This window comes from Canis aureus, chromosome 32 (genome assembly GCF_053574225.1).
Source record: "Canis aureus isolate CA01 chromosome 32, VMU_Caureus_v.1.0, whole genome shotgun sequence".
Classification (NCBI taxonomy): domain Eukaryota; kingdom Metazoa; phylum Chordata; class Mammalia; order Carnivora; family Canidae; genus Canis; species Canis aureus.
In genome coordinates, this window is record NC_135642.1 from 28,813,070 (window position 1) to 28,840,935 (window position 27,866).

Below are 27,866 nucleotides of genomic sequence, written 5' to 3' on the forward strand. Positions count from 1 at the left end.
CTTAACTTCCTTCAAGGCCCTTTAGTATCCCCACTAACAGTGGTAAAAATTGGTAGAAATGGGAAAGCTTCCTCAAATTCTTAGGCGGAGGCTGATAGCCACTGTCATGCCACTGCCTCTACTGGAGGAGTTGGACTTTTCCTCTCCCTTGTTTTCCTTTCCTCTTTCCCGGCCTTGGCCTTGACCCTGATCTTCCCACTCTTCTGCCCAAGTCCGGATCACACCTTCTTTCTCATTTTAAAGTCTCTACACGTCATAGGGTCGTTTATTCGAGGAGTATTTACTGAGCACCGACCATAATACACACGGGAAAATGTGCGAGATGCAGGTAATACCCTGGAGGGCTTACATGAATCATGAACCACACAAATCACATTTACCTTTTTATTAATTCCTCTCCTTGGGAGCCTTAGCTTTTGAGTAAACGCCTCAATTCCCACTCCTCTGGCACATGTTTGAGTCTCAACCACCTAACGGGGTTGCCCCAGAACCGCTCAGAGGCGTCTCCCCCCACACCCAAGCCGACCCAACCGAAACCCCAACCCGCAGTTTCCGGAAGAGGAATAAAGGTCAGAAGTGGCTTTTCCGAGATCCCCGGGGGGCTCAGCGGTTCAGCGCCTGCCTTAGGCCCAGCCCAGGGTGTGATCCTGGGGACCCGGGGTCGAGGCCCACGTCGGGCTCCTGCATGGAGCCTGCTTCTCCCTCTGCCTGTGTCTCTCATGAATAAATAAAATTAAATAAAAAATACAATTAAACTAAAAGAAGTGGCATTTCCAAGGTGTTCCTTTCCAAGGTGTTCCCTAGAAGCAACTTCCGTCCAGCCTGTACAAACGTGGAGACACCTTCTTAGGTGAGACCTACTCAAAATTCAGAGAATGCGTCCTACGTCTGATTCCTCGGGGAGACATTTCATTTTTGCTGATCTTAGAGGCCGAGATTTTAAAAAAAATAAAAAATAGAAAGAAAGGAAAGATAGGAAAGAAAGAAAGAAGAAAGGAAGAAAGAAAAAAAGAAAAAGGAAAAGGAAAAGAAAAAGAAAAAGAAAGGAAAAGGAAAAGGAAAAAGAAAAAGAAAGAAAAAGAAAAAGAAAAAAAGAAAAAAAGAAAAAAAGAAAAAGGAAAAGGAAAAGGAAAAGAAAAAAAAGGAAAAGAAAAAGGAAAAGAAAGAAAAAGAAAAAGAAAAAGAAAAAGAAAAAGAAAAAAATTGGGGCAGCCCGGGTGGCTCAGCGGTTTAGCGCCGCCTTCAGCCCAGGGCGTGATCCTGGAGCCCCGGGATCGAGTCCCACGTCGGGCTCCCTGCATGGAGCCTGCTTCCCTCTGTCTCTCTGTCTCTGTCTCTCTCTCTGTGTCTCTCGTGAATAAATAAATAAAATCTTAAGAAAAAACGAAAAAGCAGTAGGCGGAAAAAAAGAAACCACACAACTCGTTGTCATGACAACCAAACGGGTCTTGAAAACCCCGCCAATCGGCCTGCGGGGCTGCCCGCCGCCTGGCCAATAGGAAGAGGACGCCGCGGGGAAGGCCGCCCAATGGGGGCGCGAGCGGCGCGGCATTTGAATCCCGTCACCGGCGACCTCGCGAAGGGCCCCAGCGGTGCGGGGCGGCGGCGGCGCGGCAGCTGGTGTCCTCCCGGGCCGGGCTGGCCTCCCTGCCTGCCCCTTCCTTCCTTCGCACATGGCGCTGCTCCGACGCCCGACGGTGAGTGCGCCCGGCCGGGCCGCGGGGGGCTCGGGCCGCGCCTCCAGCCTCCCCCTCCCTCTGCGCGGGGCCTCTTGGTCCCAACGGGCCCGGCTCTCGGCTTCTGCCCGCCCCCCTGCGCCCCGGTCGGCTGCCCTCTTGGCGGCGTCCGCGCCGGGGCCCCGCTTCCTCCGGCGGGGGGTGAGGACGGTGTAGGCGGCCCTGGGAGGCGGCAGCTGTCAAGTGAGCCTCTGCAGCGCTGCCCTTGGGCCCCGCGAGCGACCCCCGAGCGCTCTTTGTTGCCAGAGGGCTCTGTGGGACTCCTGGCCAGCTAAGGGGTGGCGCGGGGGCGGGGGCGGAGGGGGGGAGGCCTGCAAGAGACGCTTAAGTAGTAAACGGTTCCGATTGGGCAACAGGCGTGGCTGCTTTTCGGGTTTTTCACATTTCGCCTTGCACACGTTTCCCATTTATTTCTGCCCACGAAGTCTTCCAGGCTAAGTTCACTAACATATGCGTTTGTCACTTGAAAAAAAAAATAATTTCTTTAATCAAGGGTAATAGAGATTTTTGCATATAATTGGGGACAGTAGGGCAGAGATAAAGATGGGTCCAGATTAGTTTGTTTCTTCTTTTTTTTTGCATATAATTGATTTGCATATAATTGATATTTTGCATATAATTGATATTTTGCATATAATTGGGGACAGTAGGGCAGAGATAAAGGTCCAGATTAGTTTGTTTCTTCTTTTTTTGCATATAATTGATTTGCATATAATTGATATTTTGCATATAACTGATATTTTGCATATAATTGGGGACAGTAGGGCAGAGATAAAGAAGGGTCCAGATTAGTTTGTTTCTTCTTTTTTTTGATAAAAAATTTATTTTTTATTGGTGTTCAATTTGCCAACATACAGAATAACAACACCCAGTGCTCATCCCGTCAAGTGCCCCCCTCAGTGCCCGCCACCCAGTCACCCCCACCCCCCGCCCTCCTCCCCTTCCACCACCCCTACCTACCTAGTTCGTTTCCCAGAGTTAGGAGTCTTCCATGTTCTGTAGTTTGTTTCATTTTTGCAAAAACTCCCAAGTGTTAATGGTGTTTTGAATGTTTTTGTTTTTGTTTATTGCCTGTGGGCTTGATTTGTATCTAAGTCTACTTTTCCTTTGCTGAAAAAAATAGAGGGCCCTGACACACCTGAGTTCCATCCTCCTGGCTGTAAGGCTAGTTTAAAAGCTGCCAGTTTTCCTCTCCAGATGGCTTTAAACTAAGATTAGTTTAAAGGCTTCAACCCATAAGCATTAACATTTCAAACACTTTTTATTTATTTTTTTTTAAAAAAGATTTTATTTATTTATTCATGAGAGACAACAGAGAGAGGGGCAGAGACACAGGCAGAGGGAGAAGCAGGCCCCATGCAGGGAGCCCAACGTGGGACTCGATCCCAGGTCTCCAGGATCACATCCGAAGGCAGCGCTAAACCCGCTGGGCCACCCAGGCTGCCTCAAACACTTTTTAAAATTGGCAGTTACTGCTGGAAAAAAAACCTCAACAGTGTGCTTTTGAGAATCCTAATAAGTTGTACACATTGAGTATTAAGGATCTAAGTTGAACTGACAAGTAATTTTTGTCTCATCCGTCCCATAAAGTTCTTTCATTGTCAAATTCTTTCTGTTCAGGGAAGGCTTGAATTTTCCCTTGCCCCTCGGCCTACCCTGGTAGGTCCATTCTGTCTATCCCTGTAGATCCACTCACACCCCACTGAGAGATTTTTTTTTTTAAGCATTAGGACCCACAGTTCTCAGGGGTAGGACATGCAGTTTTTTTCCTCATGAAATGTTTATCACTGCTATAATAAACTTTTTTATATGAATTGTTTTTTTTTCTAGCAGGCTCTGTTTCTAAGCATATTCTGTCTAAAGTATGTTAAGGACAACTTATAATTTTTTTATTTCATATCATTTCAACTTTCTGAATTTGAGAGTAAAACTATTTTACCTGTGAAAACGATAACAGCACAATATTATAACAAATAAAAATATGATTTTACTCACAACCTCAGTGCCCTAAACATCTACTTATAAGAGAATCCATGCAATGGCAACCTCATTTTAAAAGGCATTATCTCTAAATATCATGTGTCTAGGAGCACTTCTTCTTTGTAGAATGGCATAAGAATCAAAGCTAGTTTAGGTTTTAAACATCTGGACCTACTATAGGATTAGCATTTAAATAGTGTATTAATTGTACTTGTTATTAATCTCTCTAAAGAAAAGTTTTGCTGTTAGTGAGAGCTTGCATGTAAGGTAGAGAGGCAGAGGGAGAGAGAATCTTAAACAGTAGAATCTACCCAGCACAGAGTGGGGTGGGGGAGGGGGGTGGGTGGGTCTGGCTGGATCTCACAACCCAGAGAGCAGGACATGAGGTGAAATCATGAGTAGGATTCTTTTTTTTAAGATTTTATCTATTCATGAGAGAGAGAGGGAGAGAGGCAGAGACACAGGCAGAGGGAGAAGCAGGCTCCACGCAAGAAGCCCGACGTGGGACTCGATCCCGGGTCTCCAGGATCATGCCCTTGGCTGAAGGCGGCACCAAACCGCTGAGCCACCCGGGCTGAGTAGGATTCTTAACTGACTGAGCCACTCTAAAGGATGGGATTATTTATTTTACAGATAAAGTAGATAAGTGATTTGCCTAATTTCAAGTGACATGATCAATCACAAATGGTATTTTTAAACTTTGTAAAAAATGTATCTTTTCCCTCTCACAAATAGGTCACTGCATATTCACCTTCCCAAATTCTACATTTGGGTATCAGACATTAGCAGAGTAGTGTATGTTGTCTCAATTTGTCATTAACTCTCTGTTTTTTTTAGGTGTCCACTGATTTGGAGAATGTTGACACTGGAGTTAATTCTAAAGCTAAAAGTCATGTGACAATCAGACGGGCAGTTTTAGAAGAAATTGGAAATAGAGTTACAACCAGAGCCACACAAGTAGCTAAGGTAACAGCCATGAGGACCGTATGTGTGCACACTAGGCTGATTGTGTATAGCTCTGAAGAGCAACACTGGCTGTCTTGCCCTATTTACATTTCTTTTCCTTGTAGAAAGCTCAGAACACCAAAATACCTGTTCAACTCACCAAAACAAATGTCAACAAACAACTGAAACCTACTGCTTCTGTGAAACCAGTACAGATGGAAATGTTGGCTCCAAAGGTAGGATGCTTTGTATTTACAAACGTACAAAGTAGCTTGTTTTTGGCTAGACTGCAGGGGTGCCTTTATCATTGCTGCAACTTTTTTTTTTTTTTTAAGATTTTATTAATTTATTTGAGAGACAGAGAGAGAGATTGTGAACAGGGAGAGGGGCAGAGGGAGAGAGAGAGGCAAACTCCCTGTTGAACAGGGGATCCAGCACAGGGCCTGATTCCATGGGATCCCAGGACCTGATAGCTCATGACCTGAGCTAAAAGCATCTATTTAACTGAATGAACCACCCAGGTGCCCAATCACCTCAACTTTTGTAGAACATTCATAACTAGAGCTCTACTTTGAAAACAGCAGTGTACAAATTGAACATACGCATCCTTTTAATGATGGTACCTTACTATAATGTTTTAACTTTGAATAACAAAGTTAATCACCTTGGTACTCAAATAAATTTAGTGTTCTCAGAGTGAAATTTGGTAGGTTTTATGATCCATTATAAGAATGAACTTGCCAATGAAGGCTGGGGAATCTCATAGTTCATGTAGTATAGGTAAGGTAATGCCCAAATTCTGTGTTGATAAATTGTGGGTCTGTGACTGGTTAGCTCAACTGGAATTAGAATGCTAATGGACCTATTGGCCTGTAATTATAGGACAGGCACTATTGTGCTGAGAATATAATAATAACTACCTTGATCTTTCCAGCTCTTTCTCTGTATGTGTATGTGTGTGTGTATGTATGTACATTTATTTATTTAATATATAATATATAATTAATATATATGAATAATATATTTATTTAATATATAATATATATTTTATATATAATATATATAATTACATTACATATTACATATTACATATCCATAACATAGTTTGAAAATTTTCAAAATAGCACATTGGACATATTCAAGAAATATATATATTGAGCACTTACTATACACACCCAGTAGTGTTAAGGCTGCTGAAGAGATTTCTTGCCTTGAGGAGACTATCCAGAAGGGGCCTATGTACCTGAAATTAGTAGTTCCGGGGAATGATGCCAGATGCCCCTGGGCAATGGATGATTGAGCATCAAATGTCTGGAGTAGATGGAAGCACCATCCTTCAGAACATGCTTCTATGGGAGGAGAGAACACTAAGGGATGGAGTGGTTGGGGGAAACTTCATGGAATGAGTAGGATTTTTAAGGTTAGAGATGGTGCTGACAGGAAAGAGCACTTTTTTGGTGGAACAAAGCACAATAGGAATCAAGGCACCAAAGCAGAAATAAGCTTTTTTTTTTTTTTTAAAGATTTTATTTACTTATTCATGAGAGACTACACACAGAGAGAGAGAAAGGCAGAGACACAGGCAGAGGGAGAAGCAGGCTCCACGCAGGGAGCCCAATGTGGAACTCGATCCCAGGTCTCCAGGATCACACCCTGGGCCAAAGGCAGGAGCTAAACCGCTGAGCCATCCAGGGATGCCCCAGAAATAAGCTTATAATCTTGTCCTCTGGAGAAGGAGTCAGAACACCTAAGCTGGATCAGAAGGTTTGTGTGAATAAGCAGAACATAGAAGTCGAGAAGGTCACAGTTGGATTTGAAGGCTTTGGAATTCGGATTTTATCCCATTAGGCAATGAAGAGCCTGTAGAAAGTTTGAGAAGGTGGGAAATGATGAAAGCTGTGTAGGCTGGCCATGGGAGGGCCATAAATTAGGAGGTATTGCAGTTGTCCAAGCAGGAGCTGATGAGGGTCTTGAACTAGCCTGGATCTCCCCTAAGCACTCATCCATATACCCCTATCTATAAAGGTGCTAGAAACAACATGGAATGTGTTGGGGTGTACCAACTCCTTCCAGGGACAGCCTCCTGTATTATAAGGAATTATTGGGCTGTGTTATTTGCAGAGGAAGAAGAAGACCCTTAAGCACTTGTATATTTAAGAAACCATTTATTCAGTAAGGTAAAGAAATGGGAAAGTCAGGAAAGGGAGGTGGTTCTGGGGACAACATCTCACTTGGCTTTAGATTTGTTGAGGTAACAAACACCCATGGGGAATGGCAGTCAGAAATACGCCAACAACATCTGAAGGAGAGGGCGGACTTGGGAGCTTTCTACTTACAGGTGATGGTTGCACGCATGTTGCTGTTCTAAAGCCAGGACAGCGCGTCCAATGAAGAACTAAAGCTAAAGCTCACAATCCTGAAGATTGACCTTCCTTTCACGAGCCTTTCCTTGGAGGTTTCTAGTGATATCCTGAATGCCAAACCCAAAGCAGCTTTTCAGCTCTAACCTCTTGTATGTTTGTTTGTTTGTTTTTTTAAGATGTTATTATTTATTCATGAGAGGGAGAGACACAGGCAGACAGAGAAGCACAGCTCTGACCTCTTGACCCTTATGCAACATTTGATACGGGTGACTGTGGTTCCTGCTACATGTCCGGAAAGTGATTTGGCAGTGTATTTCAAAAGGTTATTCTCCATACCCAGCAAATCTGGTTTTAAAATTTATCCTGAGAAAATTATTAGAGGCACACCAGGGATTTTTAAATAGTGCTGCAATGAATATCTCTTATATAATAGAGAAATATTAGAAAATTGGTTAAAGCTATCTATTTAAATTCAAGTATAATTAACATACAGTGTTATGTTTCATGTGTTCCACATAGTACAGCAATCCTGTCCATCAATCACTGCTCACCATGATAAGTATACCCTTAATCCCCTTAACCGAATTCAGCATTCCCTCTACCCAACTCCCCTATGGCAACCACTGGTTTGTTCTCTATATTTAAGAGCCTGATTTTTTATTTTTCGGTTTGTCTCCTCTTCTTCTTCTTCTTCTTTTTTTTTTTTTTTTTAAGTTTGTTTGTTTAGGTATGTAATTTCTACACCCAACATGGGGCTTGAACTCACAACCCTGAGGTCAAGAGTCACATGCTTTTCTGACTGAGCCAGCCAGGTGCCCCTCTCTTTTTTTTAATTGTTTGCTTCATAAAATCTGCTTATGAGTGAAATTGTATGGTGTTTGTCTTTCTCTGTCTGGCTTATTTTGTTTAGCATTAGACCCTCTAGATCCATCCATGTTGTTGCAAATGGCAACATTTCATTCTTCTTTTTTTTAGAGGCTAAGTAATATTCCATTATACACATACACACACACCACATCTATCACCTGTGGATGGATGCTCGGGTTGCTTCCATATCTTGGCCATTGTAAATGATGTTGCAGTAAACATAGGGGTGCATATATCTTCTCAAATTAGTATATTTCATCTTCTTTGAGTAAATACCCATAGTAGAATTATCAGAGCAGCTTAAATCCATTTAGTGAAATACATTGACTATTAATATCATGCTTTAGTAGAAAGATGTCAAAATGCATGTTACATTAGTGGAAAAATCAGATTATAACACAATAGATGCAGTACAACCCCAAATTTCCTTTTGTTTTCTTTTTTTAAAGATTATTTGTTTATTAATTTTTCTGAGAGAGATTGTATGTGGGGTGGGAGGAGGCAGGGGATGGAGGAGGGAGGGCAGAGAGAGAGAGAGAATCTTAAGCAGACTCCATGCCCAGTGCAGAGCTTGATTCCATGATCCTGAGATGTCACGACCTGAGCCGAAATCAAGAGTTGGATGCTTAACTGACCGAGCCACCCAGGCTCCTCTGATTTGCTTTTAAAAGTGTGTAAAGTGTGCATTTTCTTTGAGGGGAGGAGGAGCAGAGGAAGAGAGGATCTTAAGCAGGCTCCACACCCATTGTAGAGCTTGATCTTACAACCCTGAGATCCTGACCTGGCCGAAATCAAGAGTCGAAATCAAGAGTCGGATACTTAACTGACTGAGCCACCCAGGTGTCCCTAAAAGTATGCGTTTATATGCAAAATTTGATGGTAGTTATCTTTGAGTATTATGTTGGGCATAAGATTCATTTTCTTCTTTAAAATTTTTGGATTTTTCACTCTAAGTATATATTACCCTTCCAATCAGAGAGGAAGGGAAAAAGACATATTAGAAGAAAAAAAAGAAGAAAAAAACCCCCAAAAACAAAAAAGAACCAAAAATGTTATGAACAAAACAAAGGAGAGATTTCCTCCTGTGACTTCTGCAACTCCACTCTTTCTGAATTAACTCTGCATTTCCTTGGTGACTCTTTGCTTTGGCTTCCTGATAAAATTGAGGCCACAGTGTTTGAGATAAAGAGTTATGGACCTGTAACTCCGTTCATATAAATATCACTTCCATGGCTGAACTGTGCTGCTCATTTTAGAAGACATCAGGGATTAATGAACAATAATTACTTCCAATTCAAATATGCTTTTCTGGGGGATCCCTGGCTGGCTCAGCGGTTTGGCGCCTGCTTTCGGCCCAGGGCGTGGTCCTGGAGTCTCAGGATCGAGTCCTGTGCTGGGTTTCCTGCATGGAGCCTGCTTCTCCCTCTGCCTGTGTCTCTGCCTCTCTCTCTCTTTCTCTGTGTCTCTCATGAATAAATAAATAAAATCTTAAAAAAAAACAAAACAAAAAAAAAACAAATATTCTTTTCTCTGAGAAATGCAGGACAGAAGAGATCCACAGTTTAGGGAGAGCTCCTCATCCTGACAGATGAGACCCTCTGCTTGCTTGGCTCTGCTCAGCCATATGGCTTTTACTTTGTCATCTGCTCTATCTGCAGTCATTGCTGCTCCTTTATAGCTGGTCCCTGGAGATGTGGAAATACCAGTTGAGCACAGGGTTCTAGCAGCAATGAGCCCTGGAAAATTTATAAGCCCTGTGCTCATGAAAGCAGATGTTCCCAGCCAAATCCACTTACTATACTCTGCAAAACTAGGGGCAAGTCTTATTCTTTGTACCGTATGAAGCAACTGAATCACAAAGGACTCTGGCTGAGAACTTGAAATGGTTTCAGCCATTCACAGATGTTTGCAGAAGCAGATTATCCTGCAATTTTTGGAGAAAACAGTGTTTTTGTTATTTTTTGCTGACCAGTTTGGTTTTGGCAAACACTGAGTTTTTGTGGGAAAGGAAGGAGAAGTTTTTTTTACTAGTCCCCTTGTTTCCTGGGCACTGGAGAAATCAGGTGAATGAACTACCAGCTCTTTCCTCAAGGAGCCCCCAGTCAAATGGAGAAATGTCATCATATGCATTATAATAGGCTGTAGCAGAGATGGATGTAGACTTAGGAGAGGTGCTGGGGAGTCAGAGCTAGAAATTCAGATGAAGTTTTAGATTTACAGATTTAATCTAAGCACTAAATTCAGTGATAGTTGTGGGGCGCTCTGATTAAATGGGGGCCCACCAAATGTATGGTGTCCCAATTGGGTGGAGGCCAGCGGTGTGAGTGGTAAAAGAATTCACCCACAGCAGAACAAGAGAGAAAGTCATTGAATACACCACTAGGGAGCAGTGGGCAGGACAGCAAAGGAGAGACTGTCTGCCAGAAGATTGTGGTGAGGGGACACAGTTCATAGGGTGGAATGAAGGAGTATGGGAATGTATGGAATCTTCCCGTTTTGGGTAATCTTCAAAACTATGCATGGATGTAATTGGTCAGTTAGGGCCTGTGCCTATTTCGAGGTAGTTTGCTTAATGAGCCTGTTTGCATTCAGCTGGGTAGTCACTGTGAGCCCCTTTCCTTTGATCAAGTTTCACTGCTCAAGCGTGTTGCCTAAAAGTGCCTCAACAGTAGTCATTATTCAACTAGGAGAATGTTTTATGGCTAACCATCCCTAATACAAAAACTACATATAAAAGGGAAATAAGGGATCCCTGGGTGGCGCAGTGGTTTGGCGCCTGCCTTTGGCCCAGGGCGCGATCCTGGAGATTCGGGATCGAATCCCATGTCGGGCTCCCGGTGCATGGAGGCTGCTTCTCCCTCTGTCTCTCTCTCTCTCTCTCTCTGTGTGACTATCATAAATAAATAAAAATTAAATAAAAAAAAAAAAAGGGAAATAAGGACACCTCGTCACATATTTTTTAAAAAAAGAGTGCCTTTTATTTTTAATCACCCAAGAAACAGTCATAACAAAGCAAAATACCCAGAAATACATGTTGGGGGAGTGCCTGCCACTGAGTATCTGCCTTTGGCTCAGGTCCTGGGATGAGTCCTGCATTGGGCTCCCCATGGGGAGCCTGCTTCTCCCTCTGTCTGTGTCTCTGCCTCTCTCTGTGTGCCTCTCATGAGTAAATAAATAAAATCTTAAAAAAAAAAAAAAAAAACCCTCAAGTACATAGAATAGAAAAAGTCATTTTATTTTTACTACTCTTTCTACCTTCCAAATTCCATTTCACTGTGTTCCCTAAAGCTATTCCCAGTGAATGATTTTGCCTTTCTACAATTGTGTATGTGCCTCTGTATGTACAAGTACGCATTTATTGCTACAAATCATGAGCTATCTAATTGGAAGCAACAGTTTTTCTGGGAGTCCTTTCTTGCTGCACTTAATTGACATTATTATAAACTTAGTAAAAAAAGGAAGTCTGGTTGCGAAAAACTTGCACAAATGCTTACATGTTTGCATATTAATAATAGTATATTCTATCAACAAACCCAGCTTAGTAGTAGGAGAATTTCAGTAGCCTATGCTCAGAGACTCCACCCTGCTCCTGACCAAACAAGAGCTCTCAAGTTCAGCAAAAACTCACATCTTTGTTATTTCTGATATGACTTTTCAGTTGTCTCTGATAACCAACAGAACTCATTCATTAATCTAACTTGAAGGTTTTTATTCTCAGATCACTTTTGTCATTCAAAAGTTTGTGATGGTTAACTAGCTAATGAAGCTTTTAGTCTTGCATGCAGCAGGCACTGGACAGAGGATTGCATAATTGTCCCGTAGGGCTTAGGCTACTACCTGCACAGACAGTGGGGTCTTAGGAAGGATTTTATAATAATTAAATTATTTTGGAGCCCAAAAGGAATGCTTTTAAGAAATTCTAAATTAGGGGTGCCTGGCTGGGCATTCGGTTAAGCATCTGCCTTGGGCTCAGGTCATGATCTCAGGGTCCTGGGATCAAGCCCCTTATCAGGCTCCCTGCTCCTCGGGGAGTATGTTTATCCCTCTCCCTCCCCCATCCCCAAACCCCCCTCCATCACCACTCCTGCTCTCACTCTTGCTCTCTTTCTGTCTCAAATAAATAAATAAAATCTTTAAAAAATAATTCTAAATTAAGGGCCAGAGCAATTATCCATGTCTTTTCCTGCTGGCTTTGGGATATGGCTAAACTCAGGTATACTTCAGAATAGACACGGATAAACATTTCAAGCTACTAAGGCAGTACACATGGCACATGACTGTAACCTCTGCCTCTTTAAACCAGGCTACCCAGTACTGACTGTACTTCCGGGGGACAGTGATGATGCTTATCCTTGAAACAAACTTATCCTTGAACTTAACCTAGCTGTATGTGCTCATTAAAATACACATCTGACTCTAGTCACTCTTTTTTTTTTAAAAAAAGATTCTAAGTGATTTCTATACCCAACATGGGGCTCAAACCCACAACCCCGAGATCAAGAGTTGCTTGCTCTACCAGCTGAGCCAGCCAGGTGCCTCTGATTCTCGCCACTCTTGCTCATTTCCTTTAGTGGGTTCACTTCCCTTCGGGTAAAATCTAAACTCCTCACTTGGGTTTTCACTCACCTTTCCAGCCCATCTTCTCACACATCATACACTAGCGCCTGCCATTCCAAATCACATATGCTTCCCAGAATGGCCTTTATCTCTTGGCTTCCTCTGGGACTTTGTACGCGCATATCTTTTGCCTACTCATTTTCCTTAAGAGCCTATCCTCTGTGGTAACCTTATCTAGGTTTTTCCCTGGTGCCCCAAGTAGCTCATATTCATCTGAGTTCGTTGAGGTTCTTAAGTTGTTGAATAAATGGCATGTATACCTGCATGACTCTTGCTCCTCTGGCCCTCCCTCAGCTGGAGAACTCTGATGTAGGAGGGAAGGGTTGGTTTTGAACTACTATACATATTTTGCTGCTGCTGTTTCATCCTTCTCTAAGCCTGGAAACTATCATCACAGAGCTTTAATGTTAATTAAAATTGTTGTTTATTATACAGCCTTCTCTTTCTGTATTTTATTTCTTTAATCCATAGTCTTTATAGCCTTGCAGTCTTGTTAGGTTTTACTTTGAGAAGTACCTTTTATTCTTTTAAAAAGTAATGGGTTATTTATACTTCATTATTAAACACTTGTTTTAACTTACTTTATAAATTTTTAATTTGTGTGATTTTTTTTTTATAGTCACCCAGTCAGCATAAGAAAATACTGGGTGTGTACTTCCTTGGTTTCTGCTTCCTTCTATTTTATTCATAGGCCAGAATGTGCTTTCCTGCTTTTAAATTGCCAGTTTCTCAGTTTAGAATAAATTAGTTTGTGAGAGGAAATCTGCATACTCCGAGAAGAGGCTCCAGCTGAAGTGAACTATCAGCTCTAAGAGTTTCTGCACCCAGGTGTCTAAGTTTCTTTGACTCAAATATTTACTGAGTGCCTACTATGTGTGAGGGATGATATAGGTATTTCAGAGGCTGAAGGGGACAAAATCAGTTTAAATAAATGTATTATTTATTTATAAAGGTATTGGTAAATTTATCTATTTATTTATTTATTTACTTGTTTATTTATTTTAAAATATTTTATTTATTCATGAGGGACAGAAAGAGAGGCAGAGACACAGGCAGAGGGAGAAGCAGACTCCATGCAGGGAGCCCAATGTGGGACTCGATCCCAGGACTCCGGGATCATGCCTTGGGCCAAAGGCAGCTGCTCAACTGCTGAGCCACCCAGGCATCCCGTAAATGTATTTATTTATAAATATCATTTCCTACCTCTTCTATCTCTATAAGCTCTATAGAGCTGGCAGTCTAGCAGAGATAGAAAATAATACACGTCATACATAGTAAACTCTGTAATATGTTAGAAGGTTATAGGTTCTCTGGGGATAAACACAGAGAAATGACATGTGTGAAGTGGGGAAATAGGTGGCAGATGGTAATTTGAAATAGGGGTCAGGATAGACCTAATTGAGAAGGTTACATTTAAACAAAACTGGAAGACGGTGAGAGAATTGCCCATGAGGGTGCAGGGACAAAAATGCGAGCATTGTTGGAAGAGGGAGCACTCTTGTGGTCAGGGAGGCTGCCGTGAGGCAAACCCAGGGGAGAGAAATAGGAGACAGGTCAGCAGAGGAAGAGGGCCAAGCTAGATCATGCAGGCCCTCAGGCCACCTTGAGGACTTCTGGTTTTCTCTTGGAGTAAAATCTGAGGATTGTATACAGAGGAGTATATCTCTAAAAACTTCATCTACTACATCTTGAATTCCTCATGTCTTACTGTGAAATTTATTGTTTTGGCTTTCACATATTTTAACAATGCGTATGATACTCTTAAACCTGTTGACTCTGCGCATATGTGGCCATGATTAACGATTCAGGCTCCTGCCGATGTAGTGGTATGTGCACTTTAATTCGTTCACGTAGGGTCCTCCGCCGGCCCTGGAGGAGATCTCCATGAAGGAAGAGAACCTCTGCCAAGCTTTCTCTGATGCCTTGCTCTGCAAAATTGAGGACATTGATCAAGAGGACTGGGAAAACCCTCAGCTCTGCAGTGACTATGTTAAGGATATCTACCAGTATCTACGGCAGCTTGAGGTGAGCGCGCCTTTTGTGCTTTGACTGTGGAATGTGGAATCTACCCACAGCTGGGAAGGAAATGAGGTCTGTTTTTTTTTTTTTTTTAAGATTTTATTTATTTATTCATGAGAGAGAGAGAGAGACACAGGCAGAGGGAGAAGCAGGCTCCATGCAGGGAGCCCGACGCGGGACTTGATCCCGAGTCTCCAGGATCTTCACCCTGGGCTGAAGGCGGCACCAAACCGCTGAGCCACCCCGGCTGCCCTGAGGTCAGCTTTTTAAACTTTTAATTCTGCCAACAGGTTCTGCAGTCCATAAATCCACACTTCTTAGATGGAAGAGAGATAAACGGACGCATGCGTGCCATCCTGGTGGACTGGCTGGTGCAAGTCCACTCCAAGTTTAGGCTGCTGCAGGAGACTCTGTACATGTGCATCGCCGTCATGGACCGATTTTTACAGGTAAGTGTGGCTTCGGGAACATTGTACCAGTGGCTCACTGTAATTGCATTTATGCAACACCAGAGGGTGATAACCTGGAAGAAAAGATCAAAAGCCACTTTGTGAGAAACCGAGGAACTTGAGGTGCTAGAAGAGGAAGGAGCCAGGTGTGTCCAACCTCTGGTGACGCTGACCAGTGCTAGGCATTTCTGCTGGCTCAGCCTTCCATGGAGTGCTGGGGGCGGGAGGTCAACGCTGCATGGCCAGTCTTTCTTTAAAGGAAACAAAGCAGCAAGAGGTCTGAAAGTCAACCGGAAGCCTGTGGTGCCTGCGGGCACTGGTTTCTCAGGCCTGCTTACGGGATTTCCCTGTAGCTTATAGTTTGGTACTCCTTGGTGTTAAGTTTTCTCATCTGAAAAATGAGGATTTTAGCTAGAGAATATTGCAGTTTCCAGGCAACTGTGACATGACTGGGGAAAAGAGAGGACGCAGAATTATTTAAGAAGGATATGTGTGGGGAGTGTACTGAGAACGGAAGCTCTGAAGTGGAAGAATGTCAGAAATTAAGCTGAGAGGTGGAAGTGATCATCAAAATAGTTATCAAATGCAGACACAAAACACTGATCAAAAAAAAAAAAAACCAAAAAACCCCACTGATCAGTTAGAAGAAATGCCAGACATTAAGCACACTAGTGTGCTATCCACCAGCCAGTAGCCCTGCAGATAAGGATTTATTAAAGTCAACATTTAGGATACAGTTCAGGTATAAATTCACAGTAATAATTGTGTTTATTATAATAATGACTCTGAGATACTGCAAAATCCTATGAAAGCATAGATTCAGTGGTTTACATTATACATTCCTCATGGGGTAGGAGAGTAGTTAATTTTAAGTAGATTTTCATTAAGAGTTGAAGCAAGGAAAGCAAATTCCCCTTAAAAAAAAATTAAGGGAAACACTTATACCATGAACTGTGATTTTCCCCAACTTTGAATCTTTTTCCAATGTTCTTTAGGCTGAATAATGAATGCACTTTTGGTAAGGATTAAGAAAGTGTTTGAGAGATCCCCTTCCTCATCCCTAGGTATCCATTATTTTATCCTGCTTTGGGGCTTGGCCTCATCTTGAGGCAGACATGTTGAATGCCGGGTGGGGCTTCACCCAGACTCAAGCCGGGATGACGGGGCTGGAGCACAGACCAGGAGATTGGTTCTTAGGCATAATCTATATACCCAATGTGGGGCTCAAACCCACAACCCCGAGATCAAGTCACACACTCCACCGACTGAGCCAGCCAAGTGCCCCTGATGGTACTTGCTATTAACGTGTAGGTTACCTGTGCTTGTAAGAGAGATGCAAGCAGAGACGATGTGTGCTTCTCTGGGATGTGGTCCCCTCTCACTTTCCAGAGCCCCAGAGGCCCAGTCCTCTTGTTAGATAGGACTTTTGACACGTTCATCTTCAATTAGGTTCAGCTGGTTTCTCGTAAGAAGCTTCAGCTGGTTGGGATTACAGCTCTGCTCTTGGCTTCCAAGTATGAGGAGATGTTTTCTCCAAATATTGAAGACTTCGTTTACATCACAGACAATGCTTATACCAGTTCCCAGATCCGAGAAATGGAAACACTGATTTTGAAAGAACTGAAATTTGAGCTGGGTCGACCTTTGCCACTGCATTTCTTAAGACGGGCATCAAAAGCTGGGGAGGTAAGTGCCTCCAGTCCATACCAGACTTTATTTTGCTGCTTGTTGTCTTATCCTAGAAACATTGATCCAATTAAAAGACAACTTAGGCATTTATAGGAAACATCTTTTCAATAAGTTCTAATGCATATCTCTCAGTTCTTAAGAGAAAAGACCTCATGCTCTGTGTTAGTAACACACTGTGGAATTAGGGCAGTTGCTGAGCAGGACTGGTGAGTTGAGTGGATTTGAACTCCTAGGCCTTCACCTAGGATTTTGCAAGAGGGTCATAGTAACCATGCTTCTCATTGTCCTTGGCTGTTCTTTTGTAGGTTGATGTGGAACAGCATACTTTAGCCAAATATTTCATGGAGCTGACTCTCATCGACTATGACATGGTGCATTATCACCCTTCAAAGGTGGCAGCGGCTGCTTCCTGCCTGTCCCAAAAGATTCTGGGCCAAGGAAAATGGGTAAGTGTTGGGTTAAGAAATTAGGTTATATTTCCCGCCCTCTTGATATGAAAGGCCTTAGCATTTTCACAACACTATCCTTGAAGCAGTTGTTAAAACCCAGAGGCCTAAAAGAAGGCTGCTTGGAATGCTTCAGATGGAGACTGAGTAATCACGTCATGGCACCAAGTGTGCTTAGAGTTGTGAAGACTGAGGAAGGCCACCAATGACTTATGTGCTAACATTTCTGGGATCTTTGGTTAAGTGAAACAAACAAGTTGTCAAGCATATATGACAAAGCAAGGCCAAGGCCTGACTGATTTCGCCAGTAAAGATAAAAGGAGCCACTTTTAGATTCATATAAGTAGCCAAAGCTGCCAGCAATCTGGGTCCTTATCTCACACACCAAAAAAGGGACCAGATGACTGCAGTGTGAGTCCTGGGATACCCTTCTGTGGTCGAGCAAATTCTAGACTGCCACTAAGCAGTCTTATAGTCTGTAGATGTACCCCAAGAGCGACAGGATGGAAGCCTCATCAGAAGCCAGGTGTTAAGAAACAGTTTTGTAATAGCCTCTTGGCGGGGAGATCCGGAAGGGAATGGGAGCAGCTCCTCCCACGCCTCCATCCTCTGCTGTTCCAGGAGGATCACAAAACATTTTGCCGAGACAATATAAGCTGTGGTTCAGGCCTTTGCCTGGGTGGCCCTATGTGGATACACGCAAGATTGCCAGGGCACCATAGCAGAGCTGTTCCTCTACACAAGTGTATACGTTTGACATTTTATATAAGATAGAAGGGGAATAAGAGAGAGAGTGTATGTGTGCTTATGTATTTTCTAATTTTTCAAAAACTACATGTAGACCAGAAACTAATGAAAATCATACCTGTGGGATTGAGAGGGAACAGTGTAGTAAGCTGATGATGAGAACAGGACTTCTGGTTGTAACTTTTTAGTAATTGTGTACAATATAATGTAACTTTTTTGGCTTTTGAACAATATGAGTGTTGATGCAAAACTCTAAATGGAATTAAGCAGAAACAACAATGTCACTATATATCAAATTGGTAACAGAACACAGGGAAGAATTAATTCAAATAACTTTTAAAGGCAATATTCTAACTGTGCATCCTTAGTGGTATATGGTTAGGCAAATCAAAGAACTAAAAAATGTAACATGTTTAAAGTTTACTTAGGAGATATATTGTTAATAATAATCTGTTATTATAATTGTGAAACTTTTTATGAATATTACAGAATAAAGCAAACATTCAGGTTACCAAAGACTAAAATTTTCACCATAAGAAGAGAGATAATATATTATTAACAATTGAAAACAAAAGGAAAACCCTGTAACATTAAATCTGTTTTGGAAATATGAGTAAACTAGTAATGACAGGAACCGGAAACAATGATAGCCACGTAGCAATGCACATATGTAGTGCCCACATCTTGGATACTAAGTGCCATAACCCACTAGGAACTAGGCATCCCTGGAGAAACACTAATATCAGGCCTGTGGCAGAGGAAGCACAAGGTGAGCCTAGGTCAATTTTTTTGTGTGTGTGGGTTTTGTTTTGTTTTCTTGTTTTTTGCCTAGATCAATTTGTAATAGATACCAAGCAAATTCTCAAAGATCAATGGGGCACATTAAAAGGACATTAGGGAAAAAAAAAAAAAAGGACATTAGGAACTGGCTTGAAAGAGCTCTTACTAAATCTGAGGTTTTTTCTTTTTAAATTTAATTTTGTCTTTTAAGATTTTATTTATTCATGAAAGATTCACAGAGAGAGGGAGAGACATAAGTAGACGAAGAATCAGACTCCCCACAGGGAGCCTGGTGTGGGACTCAATCCTGGGACCCCGCGATCACAACCTGAGCTGAAGGCAGATGCTCAACCAGTGAGTCACGCAGGTGCTCCTAAATCTGAACTTTAAAAAGAACAGGGACAGTAATAGATTGTAACGCATTTTTATAAATCCATGTGTTTATAATGTTACAAAAGAAAGAATGGAAGAGGGGGCCTTTTTTTTTTTTCTTAAATCAGTAGAATAACAGCTGATTAAGACAGAAAGAATGGTAGAGTTAGAAATCAAATTGTAGGGGTGCCTGGGTGGCTCAGTCGATTAAGGTCTAGTCTTGATCTCAGGGTCCTGGGATTGAGCCCCATATCCGGGTCTCTGCTCCATGGGGCGTCTGCTTCTCCTTTTCCCCTACTTGCTCTCCCCCCCCCTTTTTTTTTAAACATTTTATTTATTCATGAGAGACACCCCCCCCCCCCCCCCACACACACACACAGAGAGAGAGAGAGAGTCAGAGACACATCCATGGGAGGGAGAAGCAGGCTCCATGCAGGGAGCCTGACGTGGGACTCGATCCTGGGTCTCCAGGATCACACCCTGGGCTGAAGGCGGCACTAAATCGCTGAGCCACCTGGGCTGCCCTCCCTTTCAAATAAATAAATAAAATAAAATAAAAAATCGAATTATAACTCCTAATGCAATAACCAATTCAAGCAAGAATCAACTGATGCTTAAGGTGAAATAGTTTTGGAGAACAAGATTCACATGGTCTCAAAATATCCCCCCCACAGATCTATAGTAATTCTGAAGAAAAACCATGCCTCTGTGATAGAGCGGTCTGGCACTTACCACCTTAACCTGGTAATCAAGCTTGGCATCACCGGTGGTAGGACCTCTTGACTTGACTGGTCTTCTGGTGCAGTAGGATGTATAGATGATCGCCTATATGAAATTCATACCCAAAATGTTTGACATGAATCCAATTGTCAGGAAACACTGAGATTTAAAATGTGGGACACTTTTTTTTTAAGATTGTTTGATTGATTGATTAGAGAGAGAGAGATAAAGAGTGAGCATGAGGAGGGGAGAGGGGCAAAGGGAAAGGGAGAAGCAGACTACCCCCCTAAGAAGGGAGCCTGACGTGGGGCTTGATTCTAGGACCCTGAGATCACAACTCAAGCCAAAGGCAGCCGCTCAATTGACTGAGCCACCCAGGTACCCCAAAATGTGGGACATTCTAAAAGTAACTGGCCTGGATCCTTCAAACAAGTTGTCATGTCAAGCCAAGAAAATAGGAGTCATTTTTTTAAATTAAAAAAAAAAAATTCAGATACACTTCATGTACCTTGGTTGGCCTGGATTCAGAAAGGAAAATCTGTAGAAGATATTTTTGGAACTATGGGAGAAATTTGAGTATGGACTATGTACTAGATGATAGTGTGGAAATGTTGATGTTTTTTCTGTGATAATGATTTGTGGCTAGATAGGAAAATACTTCTTTTTTTTTTTTTTTTTGAAGATTTTATTTATTTATTCATGACAAACGCACAGAGAGAGAGAGGCAGAGACACAGGCAGAGGGAGAAGCAGGCCCCATACAGGGAGCCCGATGTGGGACTCTATCCCAGGACTCCAGGATCACGCCCTGGGCTGAAGGCAGGCGCTAAACCGCTGAGCCACCCAGGGATCCCCGGAAAATACCTCTTAGGGATGTTTCTGAAACATTTAGAAGTGATGTGTCATGGTGTCTGCAACTCCTGTTCAAATGGTTCAAAAATTGTACGTGAATACATACATACACAATATTTGCTGAACCATTTGCAATTTAGTTGCAGACACCATGATAAAGTGGCAAAATGTTAAATATAAATGAATCTACACAAAGGATAAACAGACGTTCATTATAATATTTCAGTTTTTCTGTGCATTTGAAATTTTTTGAAATTAAAAACAAAGCTGCTAGTACATGAATGATACATGGTCCTGATATGATAACAGTGACTCATTTTAGCTCAATTACTTTACTCTTAGACCTGCCTTCCTTGGGCTCTAAAACTATTAACTATAGGTCTCCCTGTTTTCTGGGAATTGATTTCAAAAGACCAGAAGTTGTGTTATTTGAGAATTACTCCTACTACTACTACTACTACTTCTTCTTTTTAAGATTTTATTTATTAGAGAGAGTGAGTGAGAGAGAGGAGTAGAGGGAAAAGCAGAAGCAGACTCTTCACTAAGCAGGGAACCCAACGTGGAGCTGGATCCCTGGACCCTGGGGTCATGATCTGAGCCAAAGGCAGAGGCTTAACTGAATGAACCATTCAGGCGCCCCTATTCTTGCTTCATTCTTTTTCTTTAAACTATTTAAGATTAAGATTAAATTGTGATTTATTTTCCCAATTACATTGTGCATATGACACAGATGTACTTTAGCCTTTAGAATTTTATCACAGAACTGAAATAAAGTCAGGCTACAGACACTTACACACTTTACACATAGGTGATAGGTCTTATTATCAAACAGGAACTATCCTGTTGCTTGATTTTTGTTCTCTGGGAGCCTAGGTCACAAGGCTGGGGGTAGAGGCTTCTCTGTTCTCCAGTGCTTACGTACACAGGGCCAAACAAGAATTCCAGGTAATCTTAGTTCTTCTGAATTTCATAGATTCGACTGCCACTTGTGGCCCATATTTCTTAGTTCTGAACCTCTTTCCCTGACAGTATGGATATCTGGACTCTTGAGCTCCCCACCAGCCACTGCCCAGTAGGGCTTTGATGAGGGGTGGGTAACACGTGAGAACTGCTAGTCCCAGGTTCTGCCATTCCTGTGAAGCAGGCATTCCTTTGTTGGGTTTTGTTTTTACTCTGTCCTACTTTCCATCCCTTTTCAGTGTGGTGATAGAGGTTAGCATGCAAGTTTTGTTACTTGGAGGAGCCTACATACCTGTGCAACCTTCTTTAAAAAATGATATAGGACCTTTGACACTTGATTTAGCTGAAGCTGTACATCGTCTTCCTTTAGTCTCGCTCAGAGCCAAAGTCATCTGGCATTTACTGGCTGCTTTGCTGGCAGCATGATAGTGTTTAGGGCTGTTACTGAATTTTCAAAAGGTAAGAATATAGTTTTACAGCTTTTATGTAAGTGATAAGTGATGTCAGCATGTATAAGCCGTGCTTTTCTAAAGAAGTGAAGCCTTTATCTTGCCCCTACTCTTTGCGTTGTGTTCCAGAACTTAAAGCAGCAGTATTATACTGGATACACAGAGAATGAGCTATTGGAAGTCATGCAGCACATGGCCAAAAATGTAGTGAAAGTCAATGAAAACTTAACGAAATTCATCGTAAGTACTCCTTCCTAAACTGTGGAAAGCATTAGATTATGGGTTTTGTGAATGAGGGTATGTGTATGTATGTGTTTGTGTTTTCATGTAATACTGGCATATGTGAGAATCTGTTTTAGCACAAACTCTTTTTCAGTACAGCAGGGGATGGAGCATACTGATATACCCCAAAAGCAGACTTTCTTTAAAACACGGTAGCTAGGCTGTGTCCAGGCCCAGTGTAGGCAGCCAGCCAGGCATTCAGTGCGTTTAGCCATGCTCATCCTTGCATCCTGGGGACAGCACTCAGGAGTCAGGGGAGGTGCTCACCATGACATCTGGAACACCCCGAAGGGCCCTGTGGAAGGCTGGGGTATTCAGGACCCCTGTTCGGGACCTTTTGGGACAATGACCAGAAGGCACCTGAATTGCAAGCATGATGAAGGAGAAGGAGGGGCAAGAAACCTATTCAGAGAGCTTCCCGGGATATCTGTGGAGTCAGACAGATTGGGTGCTGTCCTGTGCTTGTGTGACAGAAAATCACTAGGGATCTGGTGACAAAGAGCCAGCATCTGTGCCAAGTGTCCTCACAACCTGATTCACTTCCTTGCGTGAGCTTTCTGCATAGCTCAGCACACCGTGGAAGTGGAACGTGTTTTCAGGCCTGAGGGTGTTGTCTGGGATCTGCTGAGCACTGGTTGCCACTTGCTTTTATTGCCAGTTACTGCTCCCATCCTGGCAGACCTGTTATGTCCTGATGGTACTTAGGTATGACAAACACGGCTCCCACCTCCCACCCCTCTGGCCACATAGGAGAGAAAGCCTCCTCCTTGGACCTTGACATCGTTTATGCCTCCACCACCTGTGCTACCAGCTGGGCTCTATCTGTTGCTGGGCACAGAAGGAAATTGTCAGGTGCCAGACATTATGACCTCAGACTATTTGCTGGCTTCAGTGATGCGGCATCTTCAATTGGAGATTGTGGGTCTGGCCCTTATGTACTTGGGAGTTAGACTAGGAATGAGGTATAAGGTGGGGGTCCTGATGTGTGACCTAATCACAGATGACTTCTGCAGGCCATCAAGAATAAGTATGCAAGCAGCAAACTCCTGAAGATCAGCACAATTCCTCAGCTGAACTCAAAAGCCATCCAAGAGCTTGCCTCGCCTCTGATGGGACGGTCGTAGGCTGCCGTGGCCCTGGGGGGAGAATGCTTCGTCCGTGCACTTTGTCTTACTGATTTGGAACTCTTCACTTTGTATATAGTCCTCTGGTCTATTTCATGAAAAATTTTCTTAGACCTATTTTCTAAGTGTATATTGAGGAAAAATAAAGCTATTAATTTTTCTTAAGGTATCCTGTGTGTATTTATTTGTGTTTTATACTGAATAAAGTCAGCAGAAGCTTAGTCTAACTTCTTTTTTGAGATATTATGAATAGCATGAATTGAAAATGGGAGGATAACCATGACAATTGTCTTTCTAGAACCTACTCAACTATCTTATCCTATACAGGAACACCTGGCTCACTGGAGTGAGGGCAACCTGAATTGCAAGGAGGAACCCTCATAATGTGTCTCTGTCTCAAAGGCACAGTGGGGACCAGGAACGTCGTCCTAAAGGCCAACATTGGATAACGAAAATGGCCTGCAACACCTTGTTAGAGTTGAAGGTTGGAATGCATTTTCCTATTTAAGCTAATGTCATAGGTTATTGTTTGTTACTTATTTTTTGGCAGGCAGTCAATCACATTTGACATTCTCCGGCAGCCCGGGTGGCTCAGAGGTTTAGCGCCGCCTTCAGCCCAGGGTGTGATCCTGGAGTCCTGGGATCAAGTCCCACGTCAGGCTCCCTGCATGGAGCCTGCTTCTCCCTCTGCCTGTGTCTCTGCCTCTCTCTCTCCCTCCCTCCCTCTCTCTCTCCCTCTCTCTCTCTCTCTCTCTCTCTCTCTCTCTCGGACTCTCTCATGAATAAATAAAAACAAAACAAAACAAAACAAAAAAACCATTATTCTCTAAGGGGGAATGCATTCTCAGTCATAAATGAGTGCCTTATGGCAACAACTTCCCAAAGTATTAGTTCAATACATGTTAATTGCTTTTTGAGAGAAAGGAGCAGCTAGTCAAATACATTTGGGAAACATTGCAAACTCACATTAAGATTCATAAAGGCTCTGAAGCTTTGCAGTAAACTAACTCCGCCTTCCCCCAAGGGAGAGTGTGATAAAAGCTGCCTTCTGTGTGACAGTGAGGTCTGCAGGTGCTGGTTCTGTGACTCACCTGTGGCTTGTGACTGTCCCAGGAGGAGAGCCTGGGTGGCTCCAGCGAGGGCTCGCTCCCCACCTCTCTCCCTAGGCAGGTCTGGGCCACCTATGCAAGTGCTGAGCACTTGGAGGAACCAGGAATCTGTATATATTGAAGTCCTGGTGTAAGGTTTTCTAAGTATCCCTTGTTGAGTGAGGCTTGTTCCCATGGCACCCTTACACTGACTTGGGTCACACATGTGAATAGTAATGAAGTGAGACCACGCAGGGAGCTTTCCTGGCTCTGAAAAGCAAAGTTATTTCCCAGGGATGTGTGTGCTCCAACTTCTCATCAAGAAGGGGATGGGTTTTGTGGGAATATTTTATAGCTTATTGCATATTTTGCTTAGTTAAATATTAAATACACTGACTCAGGAAATTCATACTTCCAGGATGTCATAAAAAAAAGACCTTTAAGATACTTCCTTATGTGCCACGGCAGGCACCCAAAAGTAAAGTGTTATAAATGTGAGAGAAGCTGTAAAAGTAGGAATCATAATATCATAAAAACACCGAATTCGAAAATGAGATGATGTAACCACAGTTTGAAGAGCACACATCCTGAAGCTGGATTCCATGGGTTTGAGTCAACTTGACAGCTGTGTGGAGCTGTTTCTGTAAAATGGGGCTAAGAGCATCTCCCTCATAGTGCTGAAGTACTGGGTAAGATATGGCCAGCCCTGAGCAGTGTCTGGATATGCCCCAGTGTTAGTGGCTATTAGTTGAAGGATCTTGGAAAGAGACGGACTCTGGGCATTCAAAGATATGTTAGACACCGTGCTTGCCCATCGAAGGAGTTTGCAAATTTAAAGCTATTGAGTCCTATTTGTGAGGTTTTCTTCCTTTTTAAAAAAATTGTTGATTCTTGCTTTTTGAGAAAAAGAGAATTGGAAATTGAAAGGTTGACGTTAGCCTATCAAACTCCTTGGTACTAGCTGGATTGAAGACAAAAATGAAAAGCATGGGCCTTGGGGTCCGATCAAGGGTCAAATGATGGTTCCTCTACTTACAAGCTCCGTGACCTTGGGCAAGGTAGTGAACTGTACTGAGCCTTTCATTGCTAAGTGGTCTTAGCCTAGGCCATGCCTGTCAGAGGGGGCAGGTACAGGACTGGAGGATGGAAAGGTGTGAAGTAACTGGTAAGAGTGAAACTCCTAAGTTCAGGAGCAGCTGTGAAGGCCAGCTAGGCCTCGGGAGAGACCCAACACGAGGCAGGAAAGGGAGCGAGCAGATGTTGCAGAATGGCTTCCGCTCTCTGACCATAAAAGTGAAGGGTACCAGGAACATCATTAGGTTCTCCACTGAAGATGCGTCCTGTGCGTACTGCATTCCTGAGACCATGCTAAAAGCAGCAAGTAGAGGCAGGGGCCCTTAGTCTGCCCAGCTCCACTCGGGAGGTCTGCGGAGTCTGGAGGGAGTCCAGAAGAGAAAAAATTGGGATTTTCTGTAAGCCTCGCTCTGTGGCACGCAAGCCAGCAAGATCATCAGTTACGTGGGCAGTTACAGGATTACGTGGTGGCCGGGTTGTCTCGCTCTTGTTCTTGTGGACATCGCTGCCTGGAAGGAGACATGCCTGAAGGGGAAGATCTCTCCCTGGTGCCCTGGCAAGCTGCTCTCTGCACTGAGGCTAATTCTCCAAGCAAGAGACTCCCAGCTTCCCTGGCAGTGAGGCCATGTGAGTAAGTTCTGGCCACTAGAATATGAGTGGACATGGTGTGTGGACTTTGCAAGGAATGTTCTTTGTGTTTTTGTTTTTTGTTTTTTGTTTTTTTTTTTTGATTTTTTTCAGATCTGAGAGAGAACGAGTTTGGGGAAGGGCTGAGGGAGAGGGAGAAGCAGACTTCCTGCCTGGCAGTAGGTGGGGCACATGGGGGCAGGACTGGGGCTGTTCTTGCTGCCTTTGTGGATGTTAGACTCAGTGTCTGTGCTGTCACCTAGAGCCTGAGGGGTCCCAGTTACACGTCAGATTAAAGGCCAGTCATTAAATTAAAAGCAGCCGAGACTGATTTTTTCCCTCAGGGAGTTTTTTTTTTTTTTTTTTTAATGCATAACATTAGGAAAACTAGGTAAAGCCAATAATTTTTGTTCTGAGTGTAGCTGGCACACAATGCCTCAGTAGTTTCAGGCATACAACTCAGGGATTTGACAATTTGATACGTTCTGCTGTGTTCACAAGTGGAGCTACCCTCTGTCTCGTCACATCACTGTTACAGTGTCACTGACTGTATTCCCTACACTGTGCCTTCTATTCTGATAAGGGACTCATTCCATGACCAGAAGCCTGGATCTCCCACGCCCCCTCACCCATTTTGCCCTTCCCCCGACCCCCTCCCCTCTGCCAACCACCAGTTCTCTGTATTTATAAATCTGATTCTGTTTTTTGTTCATTCTTTTTTTTTCCTAGATTGTACTTACGAATGGGATCACATGGTATTTGTCTTTCTCAGCCTTATTTCACTTAGCATCGTACCCTCTAGGTCTATCCCTGTTGTCTCAAGTGGCATGATCTCATCCTTTTTTATGAACACATTTTTATTTAAGGAATTTCACAAGTGATTCCTTCCACTGCCCAAGGCCACCTTGGTTCCTCCACAGCCTGAGTTAACACTTAACCTCAAGAGAGACCTTTTCAAAATAACCTATGCTTAATTCAGGTTGTCCTGTCATTCGGCCCCAAATGGTTTTATTTTTTCTTAAATTTTATTTATTTTAGAGAAAGAGTTTGGGGGAGGGCAGGGGCAGCAGAGGGGGAGGGACAAGCAGACTGTGCTCAGCACAGAGCCTGACATGGGGCTCAATCTCACGACTCTGAGATCATGACCGGAGACGAAATCAAGAGTCGGCTGGCTGTGCACCCGACTCAGGACTCAGCCACCCAGGCGCCTTGGAACCAAAACAGGCTTTAAACATTGGGTGTTACTGTTCTGTTCTTGAACACACACAATTAAGTGGCTTACTTTGTTCCAAGTTCAGATACTATTTTTCCCTCATTTGTAACCCTTGATGATTTTTCCCCTTGGGCTCGGGAATCTTGGAATGACTAAAAGGGTCAAACCCTACTTTCCCAATAGCTTCAGAAAGGCTAAGGCAAGGAGGAGAAGAGGCAGAGAAGTGACAGTCTCCCTCCGAGGACCACTGCCTCACCGACGGTCCCGTTTCCAACTTCTCCCTATTTCTGTCCTGAATGATGCACTGGCCTGCCAGGCTCCCTTCACAAAGTGCCACACTGGGGGGGCAGAGATGTGTCGTCTCCCAGCTGCGGAAGCCTGAAGTTCAAGATCTGCGTTCCTTCTGAGGGCTGCGAGGGAAGCTCATCTTGGCTCCTCTGTCCGTCCGAGTCCAAGTGCCTTCACCAG

At 43.2% G+C, this 27,866-nt stretch overlaps 1 protein-coding gene and 1 long non-coding RNA gene across 4 annotated transcripts; one reads left to right on the top strand and one right to left on the bottom strand.

The window, feature by feature from the left end:
- The first annotated feature begins 1,591 nt into the window (after positions 1 to 1,591).
- Positions 1,592 to 23,565, top strand: CCNB2 (cyclin B2). 2 transcript variants are annotated; one of them, XM_077881292.1, is made up of 9 exons: positions 1,592 to 1,697; positions 4,554 to 4,682; positions 4,787 to 4,897; positions 14,363 to 14,533; positions 14,818 to 14,976; positions 16,426 to 16,662; positions 16,971 to 17,111; positions 22,120 to 22,230; positions 23,286 to 23,565. In XM_077881292.1, the coding sequence occupies exons 1-9, from the start codon at positions 1,674 to 1,676 to the stop codon at positions 23,394 to 23,396; spliced, it is 1,194 nt and encodes a 397-aa protein (XP_077737418.1). In that variant the 5' UTR covers positions 1,592 to 1,673; the 3' UTR covers positions 23,397 to 23,565. The 2 variants fall into 2 exon arrangements, with proteins under 2 accessions (XP_077737418.1, XP_077737419.1); XM_077881293.1 differs by lacking the exon at positions 14,363 to 14,533.
- On the bottom strand, positions 14,610 to 26,803 carry LOC144303305 (uncharacterized). 2 transcript variants are annotated; one of them, XR_013370361.1, is made up of 3 exons: positions 24,488 to 26,803; positions 19,743 to 19,835; positions 14,610 to 15,050 (listed from the first exon to the last, which is right to left on the bottom strand). It is a non-coding gene; the product is annotated as an uncharacterized LOC144303305 (long non-coding RNA). The 2 variants fall into 2 exon arrangements; XR_013370360.1 differs by lacking the exon at positions 14,610 to 15,050 and adding an exon at positions 17,975 to 18,110.
- Between the last annotated feature and the right edge of the window lie 1,063 nt (positions 26,804 to 27,866).

What these genes read in the sequence shown, in the direction of transcription:
- CCNB2 (XM_077881292.1), top strand. Translation starts at nt 1,674, where the DNA reads ATGGCGCTGCTCCGACGCCCGACG. An exon ending in CGCTGCTCCGACGCCCGACG is followed by an intron (nt 1,698 to 4,553) that starts GTGAGTGCGCCC and finishes TGTTTTTTTTAG; the next exon opens with GTGTCCACTGATTTGGAGAA. An exon ending in GGGCATCAAAAGCTGGGGAG is followed by an intron (nt 16,663 to 16,970) that starts GTAAGTGCCTCC and finishes GTTCTTTTGTAG; the next exon opens with GTTGATGTGGAACAGCATAC.